The sequence below is a fragment of the Dendrobates tinctorius genome, unplaced genomic scaffold (assembly GCF_039654945.1).
Source record: "Dendrobates tinctorius isolate UK_male_01 unplaced genomic scaffold, ASM3965494v1 ptg000011l, whole genome shotgun sequence".
NCBI classification, from domain to species: domain Eukaryota; kingdom Metazoa; phylum Chordata; class Amphibia; order Anura; family Dendrobatidae; genus Dendrobates; species Dendrobates tinctorius.
In genome coordinates this window covers 116429025-116454529 of record NW_027361679.1, presented here as the reverse complement: position 1 = coordinate 116454529, position 25505 = coordinate 116429025, and the positions used below count along the sequence as shown (strand labels likewise).

At 45.5% G+C, this 25505-nt stretch overlaps 1 protein-coding gene and 1 long non-coding RNA gene across 10 annotated transcripts in view; one reads left to right on the top strand and one right to left on the bottom strand.

Moving 5' to 3' along the window:
* Positions 1-10723, top strand: part of LOC141049826 (ADAMTS-like protein 5) — a 289658-nt gene extending 278935 nt beyond the window's left edge. For 3 of the 8 annotated variants that reach the window (XM_073546654.1, XM_073546637.1, XM_073546662.1), the window contains 2 exons: positions 1927-1995; positions 9619-10723. In XM_073546654.1, the coding sequence (XP_073402755.1) occupies positions 1927-1995; positions 9619-9926 (377 nt within the window). In that variant the 3' untranslated portion in view covers positions 9927-10723. Of the gene's footprint in view, positions 1-1926; positions 1996-7238; positions 7900-9618 lie in introns of those variants that run through there. The other 5 variants (XM_073546681.1, XM_073546690.1, XM_073546697.1 and 2 more) reach the window with 5 other exon arrangements.
* LOC141049867 (uncharacterized) overlaps positions 1-25505 on the bottom strand; it is a 192469-nt gene that overhangs the window by 147463 nt on the left and 19501 nt on the right. The gene's annotated exons all lie outside the window — the stretch shown is intronic.

The following is a 25505-nucleotide window of genomic DNA, read 5'->3' as shown; positions in this document are numbered from 1 at the left end:
AGGAGTTTTATGGCTAAGGACATCATTATACACTATGTAAAAAGTTCATACAAAATATATTTAATAACAAATTTGGAAATTAGATATTACATCAGAGAATTAGAGCCTAATTCAACCAGTGAATATGTCTGACATTAATCATACAAATTTTATGATTGAGGCCGGAGATCTTCAAGCTATGCCTCTGAATACAAAAATATGACGTGCTCTGTAAACGTCTTTTTGTGGCACGCTTTTATATTTGCCTTTTGGATCCCCAATATTTTTTCCAAATGCAGCATGCTAAGGCTGGTTTCACATTTGCGTTTTTTAGCGCTGGAAAAAAACGCATATGTGCGCATGCGTTTTTTCCCCTATATTTAACATGGGTGCGCATACCTGCGCGCTGGTAAGCGCATGTATGCGATTTTCATGCGCTGCGTTTTTTTGGGGTGTGCGTTTGTATTTTCCAGACGCAGCATGTTGCATTTTTTGGCCCTGCAAAAAAGCGCATGCGCACATATGCGCACGTTTTGCGCTAAAAATGGCCATTATAGCCTATGGATGCGCATATGTGCGCACTGGCATGCTCATGTATGCGTTTTTTTGCACATGCGTTTTTTTTTGTTAACCATGGAATTTAGGGGTTTGGGTTAGAGTTAGGGTTAGTTAAGGGGGTTTAGGGTTAGGGTTAGGGTCAGGGTCAGGGTTAGGGTTGGGGTTAGGGTCAGGGTTAGGGTTAAGTATGGTTTGGTTAAGGGTTAGGTTCAGGGTTAGGGTCAGGGTTAGGGTTAAGTATGGTTTGGTTAAGGGTTAGGGTCAGGGTTAGGGTTAGGGTTAAGGTTAGAGTTAAGGTTAGTTATGGTTTGGGTTAGGGTTAAGTATGGTTTGGTTAAGGGTTAGGGTCAGGGTTAGGGTTAAGTATGGTTTGGTTAAGGGTTAGGGTCAGGGTTAGGGTCAGGGTTAGGGTTAAGTATGGTTTGGTTAAGGGTTAGGGTCAGGGTTAGGGTTAGGGTTAAGGTTAGGGTTAGGGTTAAGGTTAGTTATGGTTTGGGTTAGGGTTAAGTATGGTTTGGTTAAGGGTTAGGGTCAGGGTTAGGGTTAAGTATGGTTTGGTTAAGGGTTAGGGTCAGGGTTAGGGTCAGGGTTAGGGTTAAGTATGGTTTGGTTAAGGGTTAGGGTCAGGGTTAGGGTTAGGGTTAGGGTTAAGGTTAGTTAGGGTTTGGGTTAGGGTTAAGTATGGTTTGGTTAAGGGTTAGGGTCAGGGTTAGGGTTAGGGTTAGGGTCAGGGTTAGGGTTAGGGTTAGTTAGGGTTTAGGGTTTGGGTTAGGGTTAAGTATGGTTTGGTTAAGGGTTAGGGTCAGGGTTAGGGTTAGGGTTAGGGTTAGTTAGGGTTTAGGGTTTGGGTTAGGGTTAAGTATGGTTTGGTTAAGGGTTAGGGTCAGGGTTAGGGTTAGGGTTAGGGTCAGGGTTAGGGTTAGGGTCAGGGTTAGGGTTAGTAAAGTCATGGTTTGGGTTAGTGTGAGGGGCCACCTAATGTTGGAAAAAAACGCAAACGCGGTAAAAACGCACTAAAAACGCATACAAACGCATAAAAACGCTGCGTTTTTTTCATGCATGCTCATAAAAATGCTTGAAAAAAACGCAGCAGTTGTATGCTTTTGTATGCGTTTTTTCAATGCGTTTTTTTGCGGGAAAAACGCGCTGCAAAAAAAAGCAAGTGTGAAACTAGCCTAAAGGTGTTTTTTTTTTTTTTTTTAAACTGTTTATCTATAGGGAAAAAAATCACGAGAAAAAGCATACATGAATATATAAAAAATGTCACAAAGAAATCTCTTCAAGAATGAAAGATTAACTAGCAAGCTGTGTTTTATTGATAATATCTGATAACTGATGATCCTAGTATCTAATTGTTATGGATTCTTAATGTTTTGTTTCTTGGATGAGATTGCCAGAAGTGTATGCAGTTGAAGGGCAGAGCTCAGAGGAAGAAACATTATTGTCATAGTGATTTTGGTAAGCATGAGATTCAGTCAATACTTCATTGTAAGGTTAAAGTTGTTAGATAACATTCTACCAGAAGAATTTAAATCATGTGAACGGCTAATGAATTTTTTTCAAACTTAAAATGCAATATGTGAGAAATGTAGAATTGTATAGCTTTATGTGAAAAAAATCTTCAGCATTGTATGTCAAAGAGTTTTGCTTCTTTCTAATAATTTGCGTTTTAGTTACCATTTTTTATGACTTCTACTTTTTCACTTGGTGGTAGATATTTGTCTTATGTATGCACAATATGTTTCCTGTCTTGTGTTTTGTTTTTTATAACAACCGCTCCTGCTCCAAGATTCCCCGAAAGGGGACAACGTCTTTAAATGCTGGATGGAAACTGTGAGGCAACACTGAATATATATTACTAGATGGTGGCCCGATTCTAACGCATCGGGTATTCTAGAATATGGCCAGCGGGGGGTTATACTCGCCTTCCGACGGCCCCCGATCTCCTCTCCACGCTCCCAGTATCTTCCGGTCCCAGTAATGTTTAGCGTGAAGGACGGGAGATGACGTCACTCTCAAGAGCGCAATGTCATCAGCGGTCTTTCGTGCAAAGCATTTCTGGGACCGGAAGATGCTGGGTGCGTGGTGAGAGGAGGAAAAGCGTCCGGGGGCCATCGGAAGGTGAGTATATCACTAATTTTTATTTTAATTCTATGTTTTACAGGTTTATGGTACCCAGGGCATGGAGGAGAGTCTCCTCTCCTCCGGACCCTGGGTACCATCCGCACATTGAGTGCTGCGCCGTCATCTCCCATCTGTGTCGCCGCTGAGCTCAGTCGGGAGATCAGCGGCTAGCGCCGCAGATCTCCCGACGGTAGCAGTGGCGTGCGTCGTTCAAATGCCGCGCCAATTCGCGGCAGGACTGCGTCTGTCGTTGCTTGGTTGCGACCAGCCGGGCGCGCCCAATCAGCGACGCGGGATGTCCGTTACAGACAGACAGAATTAGCCAATTATATAGTACATATGAACAAATGTATTTATCACCTACTTCATAAACCTACAGGTGCTTTTATAACCTCTCATTCTAAATCCATGAACATTAAAAAAGGAGTTGATCCCTTCTTTACAGATAAAAATTACATTCAGCTTGGAAGGATTTCTACAAGATTTTGGAATGTCTGTTGGGACTTTTTCCCTTTTATTTAGAAGAACATTTGTGAGGCCAGACACTTATTTTGGACAAGAGCTTTCTACGAAATTATGATAAGGCCTTTGTGCGGCCAGTAGAGTTTTTCCATGCCAATTTACCCAACTATGACTATATAGACCTAGCTTTTTGCACTGGGACACAGTCATATAATTACTCACAGAGGTAAGAGGACCCCTCCAAAACATATAACATACAGTTATGGCCAAAAGTGTTGGCATCCTTGAAATTGTTCCAGAAAATGAAGTATTTCTCCCAGAAAATTATTGCAATTACACATATTTTGTTATACACATGTTTATTTCCTTTGTGTGTATTGAAGCAACACAAAAACAGAGGAAAAAAAGGCACATTGGATATAATTTCACACAAAACCCCAAAAATGGGAAAGATAAAATTGTTGGCACCCTCAACATTGCTTCCAATAACCATCAACAAGCTTCTTACACCACTGAACTGTAATTTTGGACTACTGTTCTTTCGCAAACTGCTCCAGGTCTCATATTTGAAATGTGCTTTCGCCCAACAGCAATTTTAAGATCTCTCCATAGGTTTTCAATGAGACTTAGATCTAGACTCATTCCTAGCCATTTTAGAACTCACCAGAGTTTTGCTTCTATCCATTTATGTGTGCTTGTTGAAGCATGTTTCGAGTCATTGTCCTGCTGGAAGACCCATGACCTTTGACACAAATACAGCTTTCTGACACTGGGCACCACATTGTGATTCACAGTCTTTTGGTAATCTTCAGATTTCATAATGCCATGCACACAGTCAAGGCACCCACTGCTAGAGGCAGCAAAACAAATGCAAAATATCTTTAAACCTCCACCACATTTGACTGTAGGTATTGTGCTCTTTTTTAGGAAGAACGTGAAGCATCTGATGACTTTTCAGGCAGCATAGGTCTGAGTTGCCATTGTCTAGTATGCGGTTAGCACTATCTCTGCTCATCCAGGAACCACTAGGGACTTCAGGGTCAGGATATTTATACTGTACAGGAATTGGTAGGGTCAGATGCAGTTTTTAGTGTTTTACAATTTTCCCGCTTGAATTTGTTACGCTATGATAATATTCAAGTACATTTTGACAAACTGCAGTCTAGCTTTTTTATGTGTCTGTATCAGCAGTGGGGTCCTCCTGGGTCTCCTGCCATAGCGTTTCATTTTGTTCAGATGTCAGACAGTTTATGCTGACACTGATGCACCCTGAGCCTGCAGGACAGATTGAATTTATTTGGAACTTGATTGGGGCTGCTTATCCATCATCCAGACTATTTTGCGTTGCAGCCTTTCATTAATTTTTTTCTGTCGTCCACGTCCAGGGAGATTAGCTACAGTGTCATGGGTTGTAAACATCTATTTTACATTGCACACCGTGAACAAAATAACATTAAGATCTCTGCAGATGGACTTGTAACCTTTAGATTGTTGATATTTTTCAACAATTTGGTTCTCAAATCCTCAGACAGTTCTCTACTCCTTTATCTGTTCTCCATGTTTACTGTGGCACACAGAGACTAACTTCTCCCCTTTTTATCTGGTTTCAGGTATGATTTTCATATTCCTCACACCTGTTACTTGCCACTTTTGCATTTGAAAGAGCATCAGAGGCTTGCAACAAAGTTGTTTATCCACATTTTTGGCAAGGTGCCAATTTTGTGTGGCCAAGTTTTGGCGTTTTGTGTGAAATTGTCTTATTTTTCAGACTATAAGACGCACCGGACCATAACACACCTAGGTTTTAGAGGAGGAAATTAGAAAAAAAATTAATATATATGGTCCCCTCATCAACCCCATCCTGGTACGTATGGACCCCTCATCCCTATCCTGGTATACATGGCCCCCTCATCCCTACCCTGGAATGTATGTCACCCTCATCCCTATCCTGATATGCATGGCCCCCTCATCCCTTTCCTAGCATACATTGGTATATATGGCCCCTTAGCCATATCCTGGTATGCATGGCCCCCTCATCCCTACCCTGGTATGCATGGCACCCTCATCCCTATTCCTGATATGCATAGCCTCTCTCATCCCCATCCTGGTGTGCATGGGCCCCCTGATCCTTATCCTGGTATACATGGCCCCTCTCATCTCCATCCTGGAGTGCATGGCCCCCTCATCCCTATCCTGGTATGCTTGGCCTCCTTATCCCCATCCTGGTATGCATGGCCCCCTCATCCCTAGCCTGGTAGGCATGGTCCCCTTAGCCTTAGCCTGGTAGGCATGGTCCCCTCATCCTTATACTGGTAGGAATGGTCCCCCTCATCCCTATCCTGGAAGGAATGATCCACCTCACCCCTTTTCCTGGTATGCAGGGCTCCCATCTCTGTCCTGATATGCATGGCCCCATCCTTATTCTGGTATGATTGGCCCTCATCCTCATCCTGGTATGCATGACTCCATCCTTATTCTGGTATGATTGGCCCCATGCCCATCCTGGTATGTGTGGCCTCATCAGAAAAACATAAAAAAAATTATACTTACCTTCATGCGCTCCCTTGCAGCGTATTGTTCCGATGTCAGCAGCTGCTTTATGCTTGTAAGCAGCCCATGGCAGTGACATCACATGCTGTTTACAAGCCGAAGGACAGCTGCCGGAATAGTCACTGCGCTTATCAAACTCTGGGCTCCCAAGGGTTAATTGAGTCTCTTTTTGTTTGGAAATCAAATAACAGGCCCCAATAAAATGTTCCTTCCTTCCACAAAAAAATAACATGCCCTTTTTCTTGTGAATGTTGGGGGAGGCATACGACGCAGACGCACCTCCTAACTGCATGGGGCCCCCCGGATCCCCCCCCGGTATTGTCCAGAAATTAGGGCTCCGGAGAAAGTGGTCTTACCCGTATAGCCAATGACATGGCAGCCTCCAATGACTCAGGAGTTTCATACACTGCCAAAGTATCTTTTAACCTTTCAGTAAGACCTTGACAAAATTCGCTTCTAGGAGCCGGGTCATTCCATTTGGTATTAGTTGCCCACCTACCAAAATCAGATCTTATAAGTCTCCACTGAATAGTTCCCTTACTGAAGGCGACGGAGCCTGGATTCAACCAAGGAAATACGGTAAGGATTTTTATAGATAAGGGCTAAAGCTCTGAAAAACCCTTCTACGGACTGGAGGCACATTGAATCCTGTGGCAAAGAAAAAGCCCAGGACTGAGGATCCCTTTCCAATAGTGAAATCACAATTCCCACTCATTGCTCCTCATCCCCAGAGGAGTAAGGACAAAGTTTAAAATACAATTTGCATTCTTCTTCAAATACAAAAAAACCTGTCCTTATCTCCTGAAAACCTATCTGGGAGGGCAATTTTGGGTTCAAGCTGGACCGGCCTACCCGCAGAATCCCCCACAGTAGGAGTCTGCACCCGCTGCCATTGCTGCTTAACCTCAGAACAAAGGTCAGTCACCTCCAGTGACAACCTCTGCAGCTGTTATGACAGCATAGAAACAGGATCCATGAACCCAGAAAAAGAATCCACACTGAAAAAACACACAAAAAACATGGATCATTTTTTTTCTTTTAAAAAAGTGTCACTCTGTGTGAAGGATAAGTAAGTTCACAACAACGAGAAGAGGGAACGGGGAGCTCAATCACTAGGGAAGGGGGGAGTGGAGAGCCCTAGGCAGATCTAAAATCACCCTGTCTGCTGTAAACGTCCCTATATAGGTTCTTCCCCTATCGCCGAGCAGGAACCTACATCACTAGTCAGTCCCCACTAAAACTAAAGAGAGGGTAGACAGATGGGGCAAACACCTAGCTTGAGACGACCACAAAAATAATATGCCAGCAATCCTCCAAGGGTCCTCAGGGAAGACACTAACCGACTGCTAGAGCTTCCAGCAAGAATGAGGCAAGTATGAGCCAACAGCCATACAAGCCCCAACCCCCACCTTTGATGCAGCCACTTCTACGATAAAAGGTTGAGAAACATCTGGTTGATTGAGTATAAGTGCAGTGTCAAAACAACTCTTTAGGGAGGAAAAAGCCTGCTCAGCAGCATCCAACCATTTAGAAAAATCAGACCCCTTCCTTGTCATGTCTTTAAGGGGATTCACCATTACCGAATAATTATGAATAAACATCTGGTAAAAATGAGTAAAACACAGAAAATGCTGTAATGCCTTCAAGTTATCGGGAATGGTCCCAATCAAGCCTCCAACAAGACAGAGGCAAGTATGAGCTAATACTAGCAGCATGCTGCATCAATTGAATGTATTTAAACCTTCAGCACAGGTGTGTGATTAGGAACAGAAAGTGGAGGTGACTTTTGGGTCCTAGAGAGAGAAGGATATCACTCCATAACAGAGATGCAAAAATCAAGAAGGTGCTTGAGCTAAACGCAAAGACCTTCTACAGCAGGATCCACGATGATCGTCTGTCACACCTGACACACATGTGACATGGCATTGCTGAAGCTGACATCTCAGGCTTGCAGCCCCCAGCTGTGAGTTTTGCCTGGCTGGTTAGAGAAAATACAGGGGAACCCAGACCAGATTTTTTATTTATTTATAGTGCAGCCTTGTCATCAGAGCAGTGTAGAATGATGGGAGCCGTCTTCAGCAACAGGCGCTGGGGAACATTGCTTACTGTACCACTTCTTCCCTGGCACTGATACGTGTCACACAGATGACATCCCAGTGTGTCATCCGTGCACATGTGTGCAGATTGTTTTATTCCCAGGTGCTGATGGTAAAAATCAGACATGTCAGTATGTTTTGCCCAGAGACACATGGTCCTCAGCTGAGTTAATGGGCCGCAGATAGAAACAAATTTACATTGATGAGATTATGTTTTCAGTGAATCCATTTTTTTTTTTTTCTATATGACTTATTGATCACTTTTCGTTCCATTATTTGCCTCTGGGTAATGAAAAAGATAATTTTTTTGCATCTTTTTATTTATTTTCATTACATGAGTTTTTAGTTCAGTTTTATCATTTGAGTAGTTCTAGTTAAATATTGAATTGTTAGTGGTGAAATATTTTTCCAGACTTTATTTTAATTTTTTTTTAAATTTTCACAATATTTTGTCTACTTTTTTTAAATCTGGGACTTTAACCTTTACTTGCCTGATTTTTTATCTAATATCTTTTAGTACTTCTTCACTAAAGGATATTAGATTGGTTAGACCCTGCTTATCTTTCGCCTTATAGTCTACTGTAGCTGGCTGACCCAAAGCTAATTTCTTGGCCTCAGGTTGGCATCGCAACTACCAGAGTACTGCAGGGTAGCAGGATTGCAGGGTGGCAGTAGGCTTAAAATGGGAAACCCCTCTATCAAGTAACAATCTAGAAACCACCATCAGTATTGACATCGATATCTAAGAGGATAAACGTTCGATCGATGCTAATATTGATTGTCCCGCTGATGTCTTAGGTTCTCTAATGCCCCGCGGTCCACAGAAAAGAGTTTCAAGGGACGCATGCTTGAGACCCCTGCGGTACACCCATAACACATACCTATGCTTTAAACATTTAGTGAACTTCAATCTTCTTCAAGAACATATTGATCTCATCTCTCTATATAATTATTCATTTAGGTTTTCAATAAAATCTCTCCCAAATTTGATCTTAACATTATTATCCGAGAGACTTGGATAAGCATGAGATTTTACTTTATTGTAAAAACCAAATCTGAAAGATGACCAGGGAGCATGCTAGATTTAGATTATGTAAAGAGTTAATCAAAGTTATTCTAAATATTAAATTGCACAACATGTAAAGGCTACTTAAGTATTGTTATTTCTTATACTGTGAACAGTCTTAGGCTGCGTGCCCATGATGAGGAATAAAAGCATTTTGGACACAGTGTAATTTTGCGGCTTCTTCCAGGTTGCCGCCTTCTACATTACAAGCACAGTGGATGGGATTTCTAGAAAACCCATGCCCACTGCGCTTCTATGTTATGCTGTGTAAGCTCACTCGCGGTGCGGGTCAAGAGCCGCAGCACGCCAATTTCTGTGTATTCTGAAGAATAGAATGTCAGTACAGGCGGTACATCTGCATCTACTGACCAACAAGTGCGGCAATTAGAGCATTTTGGATGCAAAGATAACAGTAAAAAATGTCCCTATTCCTGATCGTGGGCACGAAGCCTAATACGGTATATATTTTTTATCAGTTGGAAAAAGTAATGTACTTGATTACTTGCTCTTGGTTAGTTTTACTCATGCTACTGAGATTTAAAAAAGGGAAGAACATTTGCCTTTCCTATATTTTGGCTTCGCACACAACACAAAACAAAAACAGTGCATGGTGTTGTTTGGACATAACCAGGACAGTCTTTCAATCTAATTACAGCAAGAAGTCAATGTGAAAACTGTAAAGAACTGAAACACAAAAAAATTTAGAAAAGAATTTACTGTTTACACAATTATAAAAATGATTTTATCGTGTTTTTACTACAATATGGTTTTCTTTTCATGTAGTGATCCATGGCAAGGTTTTGGGGCAAAAGACAATAGGTCAGGAGACACGTTATGACATCCTTATTAAACATGTTTACAGAAACAAGTTCCCTCTTGTGCATCAAGAATACATTTGGGTTTCTAACAAGTGTAATTGTCCTAAGCTTCAAGATCATGAAGAATATATTATGATGCCTTCAAGACACGTGAACTATGAGCGCACTTTGAACCGAATCTTGCTTACCATCAATAGTTACATCAGACCCTGGTCACAACGCGAAGAAAACCAGATGCAACGACTAAGCAGATTGTGCAGAGAATCCTCCTGAGGCCTTTACACAACAACTTCTTTATTTTATACATGCACGCAGAAAAGACCAGAAATCCAAAGTCATCAAAAATAAGAACTGTAATGCTCAAGGCAGAAGGAAATCCAATGAAAACTATACATATGACTGAAGGCACCTGTAATCACAAGCACTTGGGACACCGTAGGCATGGAATGTCTGACTTAATATAAAAATGATAGAATTTCTTTACTAATCCATTAAAAATGCCGAGCTATGAGCAGCGTTCATATCAATAACACACTTGAACTTAAAGTATGGGGTATAAGACATCTAGTCCTGGGTTCTAGAAAAGGGAATCTGGATCGACTGCTCCTCAAAGAGGAATGCAAATGTATTTTTAGGTTGCACTCTCGTAGCCCCAATGGTTAAATGAGAGTTTCACTTTCTCTGCATTTTTGATGGGTTAGTGAATTAATGCTGTGTGTTTCCCCATATTTTTAGTCACCCTGTGAATAATTTTCTTGTAAGTTTCTGGTGATACCGAAAACAATAGAAAGATATAAAGAAAAGGATGCCTGCCATCACTCTAGGAATATATATAAAGTGAGAGAGTGGACAATAAGCTTAGGAATCCATTCTGATATATAGAGTAGATTTAAAGAAAATACTATAGGTAGATATCATTACTGAAGAATTAAGTATGTGATATTCTATTAAATTAAATTAGCTATACTTTTAATATACCGTACGTGAATCATTTGTATCTATAGATCTACAACTATATGTTAGCTTATTCTTATAATAGCCAATAAAATAGCTGTTCGTGTTTCAGATTATATCTCTTCTGAGGGGAGATAAATTACAATTATTGCATTTATTACCTTTTTATGATATGAATTGTCACTATACCTCCAATGGAGTAATTACCACTTATAAGTGGTAGAAGCACAAGCCGACATGCGCAGTAGCGCTATATCCATGGTCAATTTTATATAGGGACGAGATACCAATTGAGACATGCGCAGATTGATTCTCTTCTCTTATATGCGCTCTCGCTTTCTTCATGGAAAACCGGTACTAGTAAGCACACGCGAGCATGTCAGTGCGAGGACCCGGAAGTGGATCAAAGCAACGTAGATCCAGTCTCTCCGCATTGGAAGGGGAAGAATTTGAACAGGGAACAATGAGGTACGGTGTCACATGCTCAAAATAGGCTCTGTGTATCTTCTACTTGTTAACTACATCCCAATAGGTTAGTACCACTTTCAGTGGACCAGTCAGAGAAGAGATGGATATAATATAGACAGGGATTGTCAAAAGCAATGACCCTGAATGATAGTGTCACCTATTGGCTCTCCGTATAGTCCACAATGATTGGACATTACATCATGATATCAGAACCAAGCTTTTAAAAGCTTGAGTTCCACATGTGCTCATTCAATTAGCCTCTAACCCCTGATGACGCTAGGTCTCTGGTGGAACATGTCAAGGAGGTTTAGGGCACTTTTTAGTTAGCATTGGTTAAATGTGTATGGTTAGTTTGAAGGAAGTAAGGTAGGTGCCACAGCAAACAATTCCTATAAACCACAACTACAGAGCAATAATGAATGGGATAAGGAGATAAGTACCACAATGATATTATGATCAGTGAGAGATAAGAGTATACCGGATTTGTCCTTTATATACACTGACCTGTGTAAGGTTTTAATATTTATATTTCTTTTAAATAGTGAATTAAAATATCATTTTTATGGTCTTTAGACAGAGCTTTTGTTGCCTGTGGCAAATTGTAATTAATGATATAATGTTTTGATCACCTCTTAAACATTTTATTGCAATGTTGCATTGGCCAAAAAACCATAATTCTGGCAGGCTGATTTTTTTTCTCATTGCACCATGTTCTTTGGGCCCAAGTATCTCACTTCCTCCATTCCCATGGCACACTTCTTCAGGTTTATGGAGAACCCAACCTTCACTAGCACATCAAATACCGCCTGGACCTTGCTCAGAAGGCTTCCCCAATCCTGGCTGAAGATTACAATATCGTCCAGGTAGGCCTCTGCATACCTCTTGTGGGAAGCTAGGATCTGGTCCATGGCTCTCTGGAAAATTGCTGGAGCACTTTGTAACCCAAACGGCATGCTTGTGTATTAGGAGCATCCATCTGGTGTTGACAACGCAATTTTCTCTTTGGTGCCCTGGGATATGGGGATTTTCCAATACTCTTTTGTGAGGTCAAGGGTAGTAATGTACCGAGCTGGCCCTAGCCTCTCAATTAATTCATCGACCTGGGGCATCAGGTAGGCATCGGTCTTAGAGATCTCATTCAGCTTCCGATAGTCATTGCAAAATCACCATTCCCCATCTGGTTTCGGCCATAGGACTATTGGGCTGGACCAGCCACTCTTGTATTCCTCTATGACACCCAGCCCAGACTCAGCATCCGCTTCAGCTCCTTGGAGATCACATCTCGGCATGCTTCGGGAATCCAATATGGCTTCAAGTTGATATGAAGCACCGTCAGGATGTCATACTCTATGACCTTTGTACATCCTGGAAGATTTGAGAACAGATCTCTGTTACGCTGTAGCAATTCTAGGGACTGCTGCCTCTGCAAGCAAAAAAGGTATCAGCCATCTGAACATCCTCTGCACCGACATTGGACTTGGCCATCAGACAAGGAGCTTCCACTGGTTCTCTGTCCTGCCAGGGTTTGATCAGGTTCACCTAATACACCTGGTAGGATTTCCACTTCCCCGGTTGGTGGACTTGGTAGTTGACCTCATCAACTTTCTCCACCACCTCATAGTGACCCTGCCACTTGGCCAGGAATTTGGACTCCACCGTGGGCACCAGCACAAGTATTCAATCTCCTGGGTTGAACTGTCTTACCCTGGTTGACCCATTATACACCTTGGACTGGGATTCCTGAGTCTTGAGGAGGTGCTCCTTCACAATGAGCATCATGTTGCCAATCCTCTCTTGAATATGGGTAACATGCTCTACTACGATTCTATAGGGGGTGGTTTCAGCATCCCAGGATTCCTTCACCACATCCAGGAGCCCTCAAGGGTGTCGTCCATAGAGCAGTTCAAATGCGGAGAAGCCAGTGGAAGATTGGGGAACTTCTAGGATGGAGAATAACAGGTAAGGAAGCAGACAGTCACAGTCTCGGCCGTCCTTCTCCACTGCTTTCTTCAGCATAGCCTTCAAGGTTTTGTTAAACCTCTCCACCAGCCCTTCAATTTGGGGATGGTACACTGAGGTTCCAAACTGGGAAATTTGCAGGGTCTTGCACAACTCCCAAATGACCTAGGACATGAAGGGGGTCCCTTGGTCCATCAGTATCTCCTTCGGCTGACCGGTTCGGGAGAAGATATGGATCAACTACTTAGAGATACATTTAGCAGAGACATTTCTTAAGGGTACCATCTCTGGGTATCGGGTAGCATAATCCAGGACCACCAGTATGTATTGATGTCCTCTTGCAGACTTTACCAGGGATACCACCAGATCCATCGCTATCCGCTGGAATGGGACCTCGATGATAGGCAATGGTACCAGAGGACTGTGGAAGTGGGCCTCTGGGGAGGTCAGCTGGCATGTGGAGCAGGAACTACAGTAGTTCAGGATTTCTCTGTAACACCTAGGCCAGTAGAACCTCTGCAGAATGTGCTCCTGCGTCTTATCTGGCCACAGGTGACCACCCAACACATGGGAATGAGCCATGTCTAAAACCCTACATCTATAGGGCCCTGGCACCAGTAACTGCTCTATCACCTCACCCCTTTGACTTGGTTATTTCATAAAGCAGATCCCCAATTACAGCAAAATGAGGGAACCGATTGTCGGCCCCCAGCTCCTGAGGCACACCATTTAATACAGTAACATTTTCAAATGCCCCTTTAAGAGTTAGGTCCCTGAGTTGGGCGGTTCCAAAGTTTCCCCTGGACACCTGCAGCTCAGGAACATTGGCCTCAGTGGAGGCTGCCTCATCCTCATCGCCAACAAGTACACAAAATGGAAACCCATCATTCGCAGCCTGTGGCGAGGTTTCTTTGGGAGCAACCTGGCTGTTGTCGGACAACCAGACGTCCTCCCTCTTCCCCACAGGTCCCAAAATAATACAAAGTCCCGCCCTATTATAATAGGGTGTAACAGGTAATCGGCCACTCTGACCTCATGGGACTCTGTGCCACAGTTTGTGTTGATGACCACTTGGGCCACTGGATAGTCCTTAGTGTCGCCATAGATACAGCGGATGCCCACTCTTTTTCCAGGAATCAGCCAATGGGGATGGTAGCCCTCAGTACGGTTGCCAAACTCCCTGAGTCCAGCAGACCAGTCACTTGCACCCCATTTACTGTTACAGGACATGCTTGTGGCCCCTATCCTGTTTGAGGGACAGCACTGCTGGCAGGGTATGCAAAATACGAGCAGCACCGTACGGTGTTGCAGTCCATTGGCTCAGTGGTCATGGGACAATGGGCGGCTATGTGACCAGGGGTACGACACCTCCAACAAATTACACTCTGAGAAGGGACCTTAGACACTAACTCCAGTGCTCTTGGAAGCCCCCAAGGTGTGCAACTAGCTCCCCTCTTTTGGGTGTCAGCCCCACTTTGGGAACCCCAGTAGTCTGTGGATGCTACAACCCGTTGCTTCTCCATGGAACTCTTGACCACCTAGTACCTCTCCACCAGGTTCAGTAGGTCATCAGCATTATGGGGATCTCAGTAGGGAGTGTATTAATCTGTCCATAACGACCCTCTCTACCATATGTGCTGGGGAGGAAGTTCAGGTTGCAACCATTTTTGGACCAGGTGTAGTAGGTCAAACAATTGGGACCAGGGAGGTTTGTCACTGCGATAGGACCACTGGTGCTGTAGAAGGGAGGACTGGGCTGTTAGGGCTGCTGAAGTGCTGGGTCTGGAACAGCTGGGGCTGCACCTCCTGTTGCAGGAGGGAATGCAATTACAGCCGGAGCGAGCCGGTAACCTGGGTGAATGGGGCGTGGCCAGAGTGAGTACGCTAAAAGGGGCTGCGCATGAAAGAGAGAGGTCTTCCTGCCAGAACGCTGAGCCGATGCGGATCGCAGCCGCAGTGAGGGGTACATTAGGCCGCAGCGTGCAGAGATGGGGCGGCTGCATGAGAGACTTACTGATATCGGCAGGCGCGCAGGGTAACGTGCGCCAGGCAGAGTATCTCAGTGTGGACGTCCGGGTGTTGGCTGGCACGCAGAGGAGCGCATGCCATGCAGAGCAGCCATTCAGGAGACGGCAGCTGCTCAGAGAGACACGTGCCAAATGGAACCTTGTGGAGAGCACAACCCTTTAGCTCCGCATTTAAATAGACTAGGGATTCAGGGGGCAAAACCGGAGACCGCCCACTGCCACCAGAAGCAGGACCGTGTGTTGGGCAGGGATGTCTGAAGACGCTGCATCGATCATCACCGGCATTCTACTACCCACGGGACCTTCAGAGAATGATGGGCTGCAGAGCCACGATAAGTGAAACTGTTATTAAAAGACTGTCTAGTTAAACAACCATTATTCAGTTTAGTTTTCTTTTTGTACCCCTTCCCTTTTCCCCTGCTATCTCCCTGCAAGGAGTTCATTGCTGTTAAATAGTTAAATATATTTAATCCCTGTTCTGCAGCATTTGTGTTACTGCACCCCAGCACCTGCATATTACATTTGGTGTAGTCAGCAGGATGCAGTCCGTGGACACAGATGCTTCAGACCAGGTCCAGTTTGCCATTGGGGACAATGCTTAGCAACCTCCCAAAGTTCACGGGAGATAACATGATGTTGTGGGAGTGGACCAAATGAGTCAAGAGCATGCTGCGAATGCACCCCACGGCCCCTGCAGGCGGAGATAGCGTTAATGGCACTAGACGGAAAGGCCCGGTGTTCCTTGATGTTCCACCCTCCACATGAGCAAGATACGTTGGAGAAGGTGGTACAGGTTTTGTAAGAGATGCACGATGACCCCACTAACGTTGGAGAGTTGCACATGTGTTTATTTGGTCGCGTTCAGCAAGATGGGGAGACGGTGACTCAATATATCAATGCGTTGCAGGAGGTGCATGCGCACATTGCTAAAATGGAAGATGTGGGAACTATGGGAGTGGAGCCCCCTTACAGAATTTTGAGGGATCAATTTGTGTCTGGTCATATGGAAGCACCGCTGAAACAGGCATTGCGAGAACGCTTGTACTCTAGCCTACGTATCAACTTCTCAGAGGTGGGGGCAGAAGCGCACGCAAGAGAGCAGGAACAGGGGGTGATGGCCCTGGCAGGGATGGTCCGTAGCAATGAAGTGCCTACCCCACCCTCAGTAGAGCCGGAGTGGGCCCAAGAGATCCAGAAAGAGATACAAGAGAAGAGAGAATGGTCCAGTCTCAGGAGAGACCCCGTTCTGGCTCAAGAGCCACTGAGAGAAGACCCCTCAACCAGAGACAGAAAAGATACAGGATCTTGCCTTCCTACGGGACCCTGTCAGGGAGTGAGACCCCTTGGTGCTGAAGAGGGACTGATGTGTTTTAATTGTGGGGACATTATGTTTGCTCGAGGCTGTGCAAGACGGAGAGGGCCCCCACCAAGGCAGCCGTTAAACTAGTGGGCTTCGTGGCTGGGGGACGCAGCTCAGAACCAGGATGACAGAAAAAGTGGGAAGGAAGTCCTAAAATATAGTTTCTGCGAGCCCTACAGTCTGTGTCGAAGTGAATGGACAAGCTGTTCACTGCTTGATCGATACCGGGTCACAAGTGACTATGCTGCCGGAAGGCTACTTCAGATGACACTTCCCAGAGGTTTGCGGCCAGAGTGGGGACCAGTAATAAGATTAACAACGGCCAATCAGTTGCCCATTCCGGTTGCAGGAGTGGTCTGGATTGAGATTAAAGTATGAGGGAAGGATGTAGGCTGCAAGGGGGTCGTGTTGGTCACAGGAGATGCCGGTCGTGGACCTGTAATGACTCAGAGAATGAATGTGAGGAGGGAGATGGGACAACTTCTGATTAGTGAGCCGGGGGAACCTTTCTTGAATCAATTGAGTCCACGAACCCCACAAAGGAAGTTAGTCCAGAAGTTAATCCAAACAGCTCAGGCCCAGGAGGCGTCGGGAGACAGAAGAGTCTTTGGGAAAGTGATGGTAACGGCGACTGCGAAGATTACCTTACCGCCCAGCCATACAGTGCTCACATTGCCTCTCTTGATTTGGTTGTTCCAAACGAATCACCATGCTGGGTCTCCAGACGAGAACGGGCAGTAGAATTCTCGGCTCTGAATGACCTATGGGCATATGAGACAGCATGTGGAAGATGATCCTCTCCCTGTATAATGCTCTGACTTGGAGCTATAGTTGTCCCTGTAAGACTACTGTAGACTGCTCTTAAGTAATGCTTGGCCATCACAAGACAACACCCTCACCGGATTCTGGAGCTGTTGAACAGCAATCACACACTGACTCCTTATGGCTTGCAGCTTTAATACATCTGCTGAACCGGAGCTCCCAAAAGGCACACAAACAGTCATAGACTTTAGTGGAGAGGAAGTACTCTCACCAAGGGCAGCCTTTCCTACTGGCCCAAGGTTTTGGAGTTTAAGCTTCTCAGGGCAGAAACAGTCAAGATGTACAACCGCAGCGATACCGCATTCCCTTCTCATGACTGGATTCAGGCTGCTGCTCTGCCAGCCCACTTTTGTCAGCCTTCTTGGGTTTTGCTCGGGCAGCTGCTTTTTCAGGTTGAAGAAGAGGTGGGTTTTGGACGGTTTATCAACAGGTTTCCTTTGTTTTGTCCATCACTGGAAGCTTGGGTGGGAAGACTTTGCAGAAGAAGCAGGACTAGGCATATCAAAGGCTTTGTGGAAGGCCACCAGGAAGGCCTCTAGGTCCGTGATGATGGGATCCCCTGCTTACCAAAGGGGGTTGAGCCATTTTAAAGAATCTCCTGCTAGGTAGGACATTAGGAATCCCACCTTGACCCGGTCAAAGGAGAAATGGGGAGCATATGTGGCGCCCCTGAGGCTTCAGTCGCCACAGAGGTACTGCACCTTCTCCTAAGGTGTGGTACCCCACCATCCAGGTAGGGTGGGAACTCCCTTTCACATTCCAACACCTGCACCCGACACACAGGATAGTTCAGCAGGGACCCATCCATGCTTTATGCTGGAAAGGTCATGGGTTGCCTTTTGTGGTCCCTGGCTTCGTAACACGGGAGGTGCTGGGGAGGTGGGTGGAGTTAGATATAAAAGAGAGGGAAGGTGTAGGATTTCAAGTCAGTCAGTAGATGAGTCTGACAGAAGGTTAGTGAGGAAGGAAGCCACTCAGAAGGAGTGGGGATCCCTGGAAGAGGGATGGAGGAAGGAGTGCTGCAGCTGCCTCAGTGACCTGAGCCGGCAGGCACGGGAAAGGAACAGAAGGAAAGAGACGTAGACTGGAGACTACAGATTCCATAAGAGAAATAGAACAGATTGGAACGAAGGAGAATAGAAGGAAGGTGGGAAGCAGGTTGAGAAAGAGAGAGAACCCTTCCAGTCCAGAGCGCAAAGGCCGGGGCCCGGTCCCCGAGGTTGATTGGATCTTTATGTCCGGCAACAGACACCGGAGGAGTAGTGAGCCACTAACACCTTACTCCCATCATAGACTTGGGACACAACAGCAACTGAATAGAGAGCCGGGACACAGAGATGAGTCCCCGAAGCAGGCTACAGCTGTCTGTCATGCAAGTAGAGACTAGGAACACCTAGAGAGAGGCATTCCAGGGTAGCTAAGTACTGGAGTGCTTCGCACCTAAAGGAGCATTGGAGGAGTCGTTCAGTAAGGTACATATTGGCGGAGTGTGGAGGGGAGAATCCTATCCTGCCTGGAGGTTGACTGGGGCCCTGACCTGAAGAACACAGTGCGGAGGCAGGCAGTTGTGTGAACTGCAAACAGTGAGTAAAGCTTTGGAACCGCATACTCTGGTGTCCTCCAGTTATTCCAGCACCGCTACATCTGGGTAACAACATCTATACCATTCTGCGCCTCTCCTCATTGATTGCACCTACACTGCCCTGGGACTACAGCTCCACCTGTGGGGAGCTACACCATCTTTGCTGCACCACACCATCAGTCCCAGTGGATCTGCATGCAGCATTGGTTCAACATCTTACTTGCCAAGCACCATGGGTGGTGTCACGAACTATCCAAATAAACTATTACACCATTAACATCATTATTGGGCGCCCAGGGCCATGGACCGGGTCACCGCTGCTGTGACACACATTACCCCTGACACCGGCCCGGTACCGAGTACCCCACTGCCCTGGGTGTGAGGGGCGACCCACATACCATTCAAAGTACTGCACGCGCTGCTCTAGGAACACACGGCATTGCTTTGGATCCCCATCGTACCTTGGCGGATCCGCTGGTACGGATTTAACTCTAGGAGCGCAAGATGCAAGTTGATTAAATACTTCTGCAGAGACTGTGATTTGAGCTGGTGCAACGAAAGTCACAGCTTCAGATTGGGTAAAAAATTTATTCGGTAGCTCATACTGGCAGAAAAAAAATTCATCTCGCTCCACGAAGGGCTATGGGACTCAGCGGGAACCATGTCCTGAGCAAAATGTAACGCTGTGCGCCGCCTCCGTGAACACATTTAGCAACCGGCAAGCGTTGATTGGTGACACAGTTCACCAATCAACTCTCGTGCTCGCTTTTTTCCCTCAGTCCCCTTTGCGCCCATTCCGTACACACATCCCACAGCTGCCAAACTTTGATAAGTGACACAGTTCACTTATCAGAGCTTGTGCCTGCCGGTTTCCATTTTTTTCACCCCCACTTTGCGCCACTTAACTACAACCCCAACTGTTGATCCCTGCCCAATCTCTCTTCATCCACCCCAATCCCCCCATTCCCCCTTCCCCCTCTTTGCGCACATTTTTCCTATTTTTTCAGCCTCACTTTGCACCACCTGACTACAACCCTAACTGTTGATCTCTGCCCGATCTCTCTTCATCCTCCCCAATCCCCCCTATCCCCCTTCCTTCTATTATTACCCCCCTCCACCCCTGTTTGTGCAGCCGCTGAGCGTTGATTAGTGACGCAGTTCACCGATCACTACTCGGCACTTTTTTTCTCAGCCCCATTTGCGCCAAGTCTGTATACACATCACAAACTTTGATAAGTGACGTAGTTCACTTATCAGAGCTCGGGCCTGACGGTTCCTTTTTTTCACCCCCCCTTGCGCCACCTGACTACATCTGCAAGTGTTGTTCACTGATCCCTGCCCGATCTCTCTTCATCCACCCCAATCCCGCCTTTCTCCTCTTTTTACCCCCTCCACCCCCATTGTGCCGCCTCCGTGTGCACATTTAGCAGCCGCCGAATTTTGATAAGTGACGCAGTTCACTTATCAGAGCTCGTGCCGGCTGTTTTCCATTTTTCTTTTTCACCCCCCCCCTTTGTGCCACCCCTGTGCGCACATCCAGCAGCCGCCAAATTTTGATAAGTGTCGTCAATCTTATCAGAGCTAGGGCCTGCTGTTTTAGACTTTTCTTTTCACATGTATTTTTTCTATTTGCTTTTTTGTCTTTTAGCTTTTTCTTTTCAAAATAGTTTGCACCAATCACTTGCCCCCAACACACATACACATAGTTATAAATAAAAGTACACCTAAGCACCATACTCACACAAAAAATGTCCCGCTTGTCACATTCTTCCCAACAGCGCTATTCAATGGAGGAGGCATATTCTTTCCTTGCCTCCGACACTGATAGGGAGGGAGAGGCTCCCACTTTTCATTACTTTTCCGATTCTGCGTCCTCATCCTCTTCCTTCACCTCATCTTCCTCCTCGGGTCCTGCAGAACCGCCACGCAGACGCCCCAGGACAGAAGATGAGACAGCGCCCACCATTCCCGCAGCTGAACCAGCAGACCCCGTATGGACCTCGCCCCCTGACAATTACGAGCCACTGATTCTTGATTTTGCGGCAGAATCAGGAATCAAGTTTGACACCACCGGCCTCACAGAAATTGACTTTTTCAAAGTCTTTTTCTCTGAGGATTTTGTTAACCTCATGGTGGAGCAAACTAAATTTGTTTGCTCATCAATTTTTGGAACAAAACCCCGGTTCATCACATTCTAACTGGTCTCCTGTAGATGCATTTGAAATAATGCAGTTTTGGGGCCTGGTGCTCCACATGGGATCCTGAAGAAGCGAGAACTTTGGCAATATTGGAGTTTTGATATTTTATATAATACTCCAGTGTTCCGAATGGTCATGGTCCGGACGGGCTTTCAGGCCATCCACAAATTCCAGCATTATACCGATAATGCACAGTGTCCCCCACGAGACGACCCCAACTTTGACAGTCTGCTCAAAGTTCGGCCGGTCACCGAACACTTCAACAAAAAGTTTGCTGAAGTGTACGTGCCCCAAAGGGACATCTGCGTGGATGAGTCCTTAGTCCATTTTAAGGGAAGGCGCGGATTCCGTCAGTACCTGCCCAGCAAGAGGGACAGGTAGGAATCAAACTCTACAAACTGTATGAGAGTACCTCAGGGTACACCCACAGGTTTAGAGTGTATGAAGGAAAGGACACCAGGATTGAACACCCTGAGTGTCCTTCCTGTCCTGGGAGTGAGTGGGAAAATTGTGTGGAATTTGGTGCACCCACTGCTAGATAAAGTTTATCACCTCTGCACTGATAACTTTTATACCAGCGTCCTACTCTACAAATCCCTTTCTGCGGGAGGTACCGAAGCCTGCGGTACTGTCCGCAAAAATCAGAGAGGCCTCCCAAAGACGCTACTTGGGCAGATGCTCAGAAAAGGTGAGAGCAGAGCCCAATGTAGCAACCACCTGCTGGTGGTCAAGTACAAGGACAAGAAGGATGTCCTTCTCTTGACCACCATACACAGTGATGGCAGCACCCTCAGCACTGTACGTGATACCTCTACACAGGTCAGTAAACCGACCTGTGTACTGGGGTACAACAAAAACATGGGGGGCGTGGATCTCTCTGATCAACTCCTCCAACCGTATAGTCCTTTGAGAAAGACCAACGTGTGGTACAAAAAGTTGGCCATGCACATCGTACAAATGGAAATGCTCAATGTTTTTCTGCTGTCACGATGTGCATGCCACACCGATACGTCATACCTTCAGTTCCAGCAGGTAGTGGTTAAGGCCCTGATGTTTGGCACTCCGAAAGGAACTGGCCCCAGTACTTCAGGAACTGAAGGTGCTTGTATCGTACCAGGTCAGCATTTCCCGGGGGAGGTCCCGCAAACTGCAAAAGAGGTAAGTTGCAAAAATGGTGCCGAGTGTGTTATAAAAGGGGAATACGCAAGGACACCATTTATCAATGCGACACCTGCCCCGAAAAACCTGGCCTGTGTATGAAGGATTGCTTCAAATTGTACCACATCTCCATGCACTACTAATTTACTGTACAGGAAGCCGTAGATTAGTTCCAGAAAGGGGTCACATCTAGATAAGTTTCTTGGGGGTCTGGTTTCCAAAATGATGTCACTCGTGTTTATTTTTTTACTGTTTAGGCACATCAGGAGCTCTGCAAATGGAAAATGACACCCGCAGACCATTCCATCAAAGTCTGAATTCCAAAACGTCACTACTTCCCTTCCGAACCCCGACGTGTCCGCAAACAGTAGTTTTTTCCCATATTTGGGGTCTAATTTCTCCTGTTGACCTTGGGAAAATTAAAAATTGGGGACTAAAAGATCATTTTTGTGGGCAAAAAATAGGATTTTTTATTTTCACAGCCGGGCGTTATAAACTCCTGTGAAGCCATAGAGAAGAAAGTGGATAGGCACATACAGTCCCGTGCAAAATAATCCTTTATTGTGGCATCAAGTTACCAACAGCAGGCAGATAAAAACCATGGAGCAAATACAGACAACGATCGTTTCACGCTTACATTGCGCTTCAACAGGTCATGTTAGGCGCCGGATTTCTGTCGTTGCACAGCGAGAAACCCGAGCCTTGCTTCCGGCGGTCTCCCATTCCTCTCCAGCTGCAGAGGAGGTTGCACAGCAAACTCGTCGGTCCCGGCCTTCTGCCCAGACCGGCTCAGTGGGTTTGCTTGCTGCTGCCACCTCTGGCACAACTATGGCAATGCATGCTGCTCAGCAACGAGATTCTCCAGGGACTAAGTCCTCATGTCAGGCCACTGAGCATGCCCGTGGAGTGATCTCCCATTGGAGATCGAAGGTCACGTGCTCAGGTCCTGCTCCTGTTCGGATTGGCCCATCCGAGAAGCCAGGAAGGCCCCGAACGCTCGCGGCTATAAAAGGTTTGCATGGCCGCTCGGCCATGCGCTAGGATTGACTGTATTTTCAGACTATGAGGCGTAAGTAATGTATGCACGTATGAATGTCTCTGGTGAATGACTCATTAAGAAACCCCTACCCTTGGTTCGCATGTGTTGTGCAGCCTAGCCTGCTAGCGCCCAGGCTTATGCAAATAAAGTCCATGGAGCCTCATTTAAGAGTCTCAAACACGGGACTAGCCAGATCTTCCTCCAGGGAAGGACCCAGCCAAGGGGTGGCTCCTTTCGGAAACCACCATTACCACCATATTAAGTGGCCCTTTAAGTCAATATCCAGCTCTTTGCAAGTTTACAGATATGACAAGGGAAATTCCAAGGCCAGGTATCCATCCACAGACAGCTGTTTTGGGGTGTTGCCCCTCATCAGTGTGGAGTAGGATTCTGGCTAGGTGGGAGCAATGCCTAGTAGACCAACATCACGAAACAATCACTGATCTCAGGGAGACCAGTCAAAGAAAACACTGCGGCAGCCGGCAAAGGCGCTCAATCAGTGAAATCCTAGGTGCAATGCTCCCTGGGAAATACAAATATGGAAATAAAGTCCGTGGAGCCTCATTTAAGAGTCTCAAACATGGGACTAGCCAGATCTTCCTCCAGGGAAGGACCCAGTCTTACAGATGGGAGGTATTTCACTTAAAGTTCAAGATTTTATAACATGCAGCACAAATTATGTTGTATACGTTGTTTTTTGCCCATGCGTTTTTCACTATATATATACAGCACTAGGATATCCACTTCCCAAATTGTTTAACCAGCCAATGGATAGAATAATTAAAATATACCTTTAATTGATATTTTTAAAAAATAAAGTGCAAGGTGCTCAAGTAACGTTAAACACAACAAAGAAGAACGCATAAATGAAAACAGCTAGTATTGCCCATCGTTACTGAGTATCCCAATTATCAAGCATATTCTTTGGGTATTTTAAATCAGTCCAGAACAACCAACCTTTTCAAAAGACATAAGAATTTCTCAAAATAGTCTCTAGACTTATCATATCATAGCGTTGGCCGTTTTTATTGGAAACCGGTGTCATGCCATCGGTATGTTCCCAAATATGGCATACCCGTTTCCCTCTCCTCATCTGGAGTACTGTATACTACAGGGTACAATACTGCTATACAACATAAAACAGAACCACATAACCTCAGTTATTACGTTCGCTGCAGGTTCTATGACACATACATAGTATATCAGATAGAAATGTATCAAGTGTCCTATAAAAGATATAATCTCGCATACCCTCCTTATATATCAGCAACAAATCTGAATCCACCAAGTATGCATAAATATCTTGGATAGACCGTCTCTTATATGGTGAGACCAATATCTAGACACCAAAGTATTATATACAACACGGAACAATCTCACCCAATTAGCAGGGTCATTTTTTGATTGATTGCCATCTCCGTGACTAGTAGGCGCGACACCCCTTTTCTCCCGACGCGTTTCGTCCTATCTCATCAGGGGAGTCCAGTGGGGTTCATCTGAATGGTGTATCACGCATGGCCGTTCTATACTTCATCCGACATTATGTGTACATACACTCATGCATGCCTCCTTTTAAGTGTTGGCGCCGTGGCGTCTCGGGAAGCCGTCACTTCCGGTCCCTGATCCACCTCACATCCTGTGTTCGGGTCGCGCACGTCACCAGCGTGCTCGCCCAACAGAGCGCGTCACACGCTGAGAGCGCGCACCACCAACTGGGCATGCGCACACAGCGCTGCCTCCTCCAAAGGGAAAATGATATATATACTTTATATTAATATATTGGCGTCATTTAATTGCGGCATCATACAGCCCCTGTTGCACTATATATGCGCCTATCATTACCATCCATACAACAGCAAAATATCATCTCATGCTAATTGTGGGAGCCCCTCTAGAGTTTTAATTATTGGAGATATTTATCATATTTTGAAGTATTCCCTACTACAATCATGTGCAGGAATTCATATATACGGGATTAGTTCCATATTAAATCAGGGGTTTTAGTTAATACAACTGCAGAATCAACAGACTCCTTCAGAAATATATCAGTTCTAGAAAAATAGGCAGTTATGAAAATTATTGCTATGACAGTACCGACTTACTTTGACCAGATGGGCCTTATACCACCGAAAAGTGAAAGGGGTGCCACTACATTCTCCCTATAACAGTTCCTAGACTACCTCTCCCTATCTACCGCGGAGATTGGCACCCTAAGACCTGCGCAGATGGCGTCCCCACTCAACGTCGGCTTTCCCTCACTGCTGACCCTATTAATCCCTTTGCTA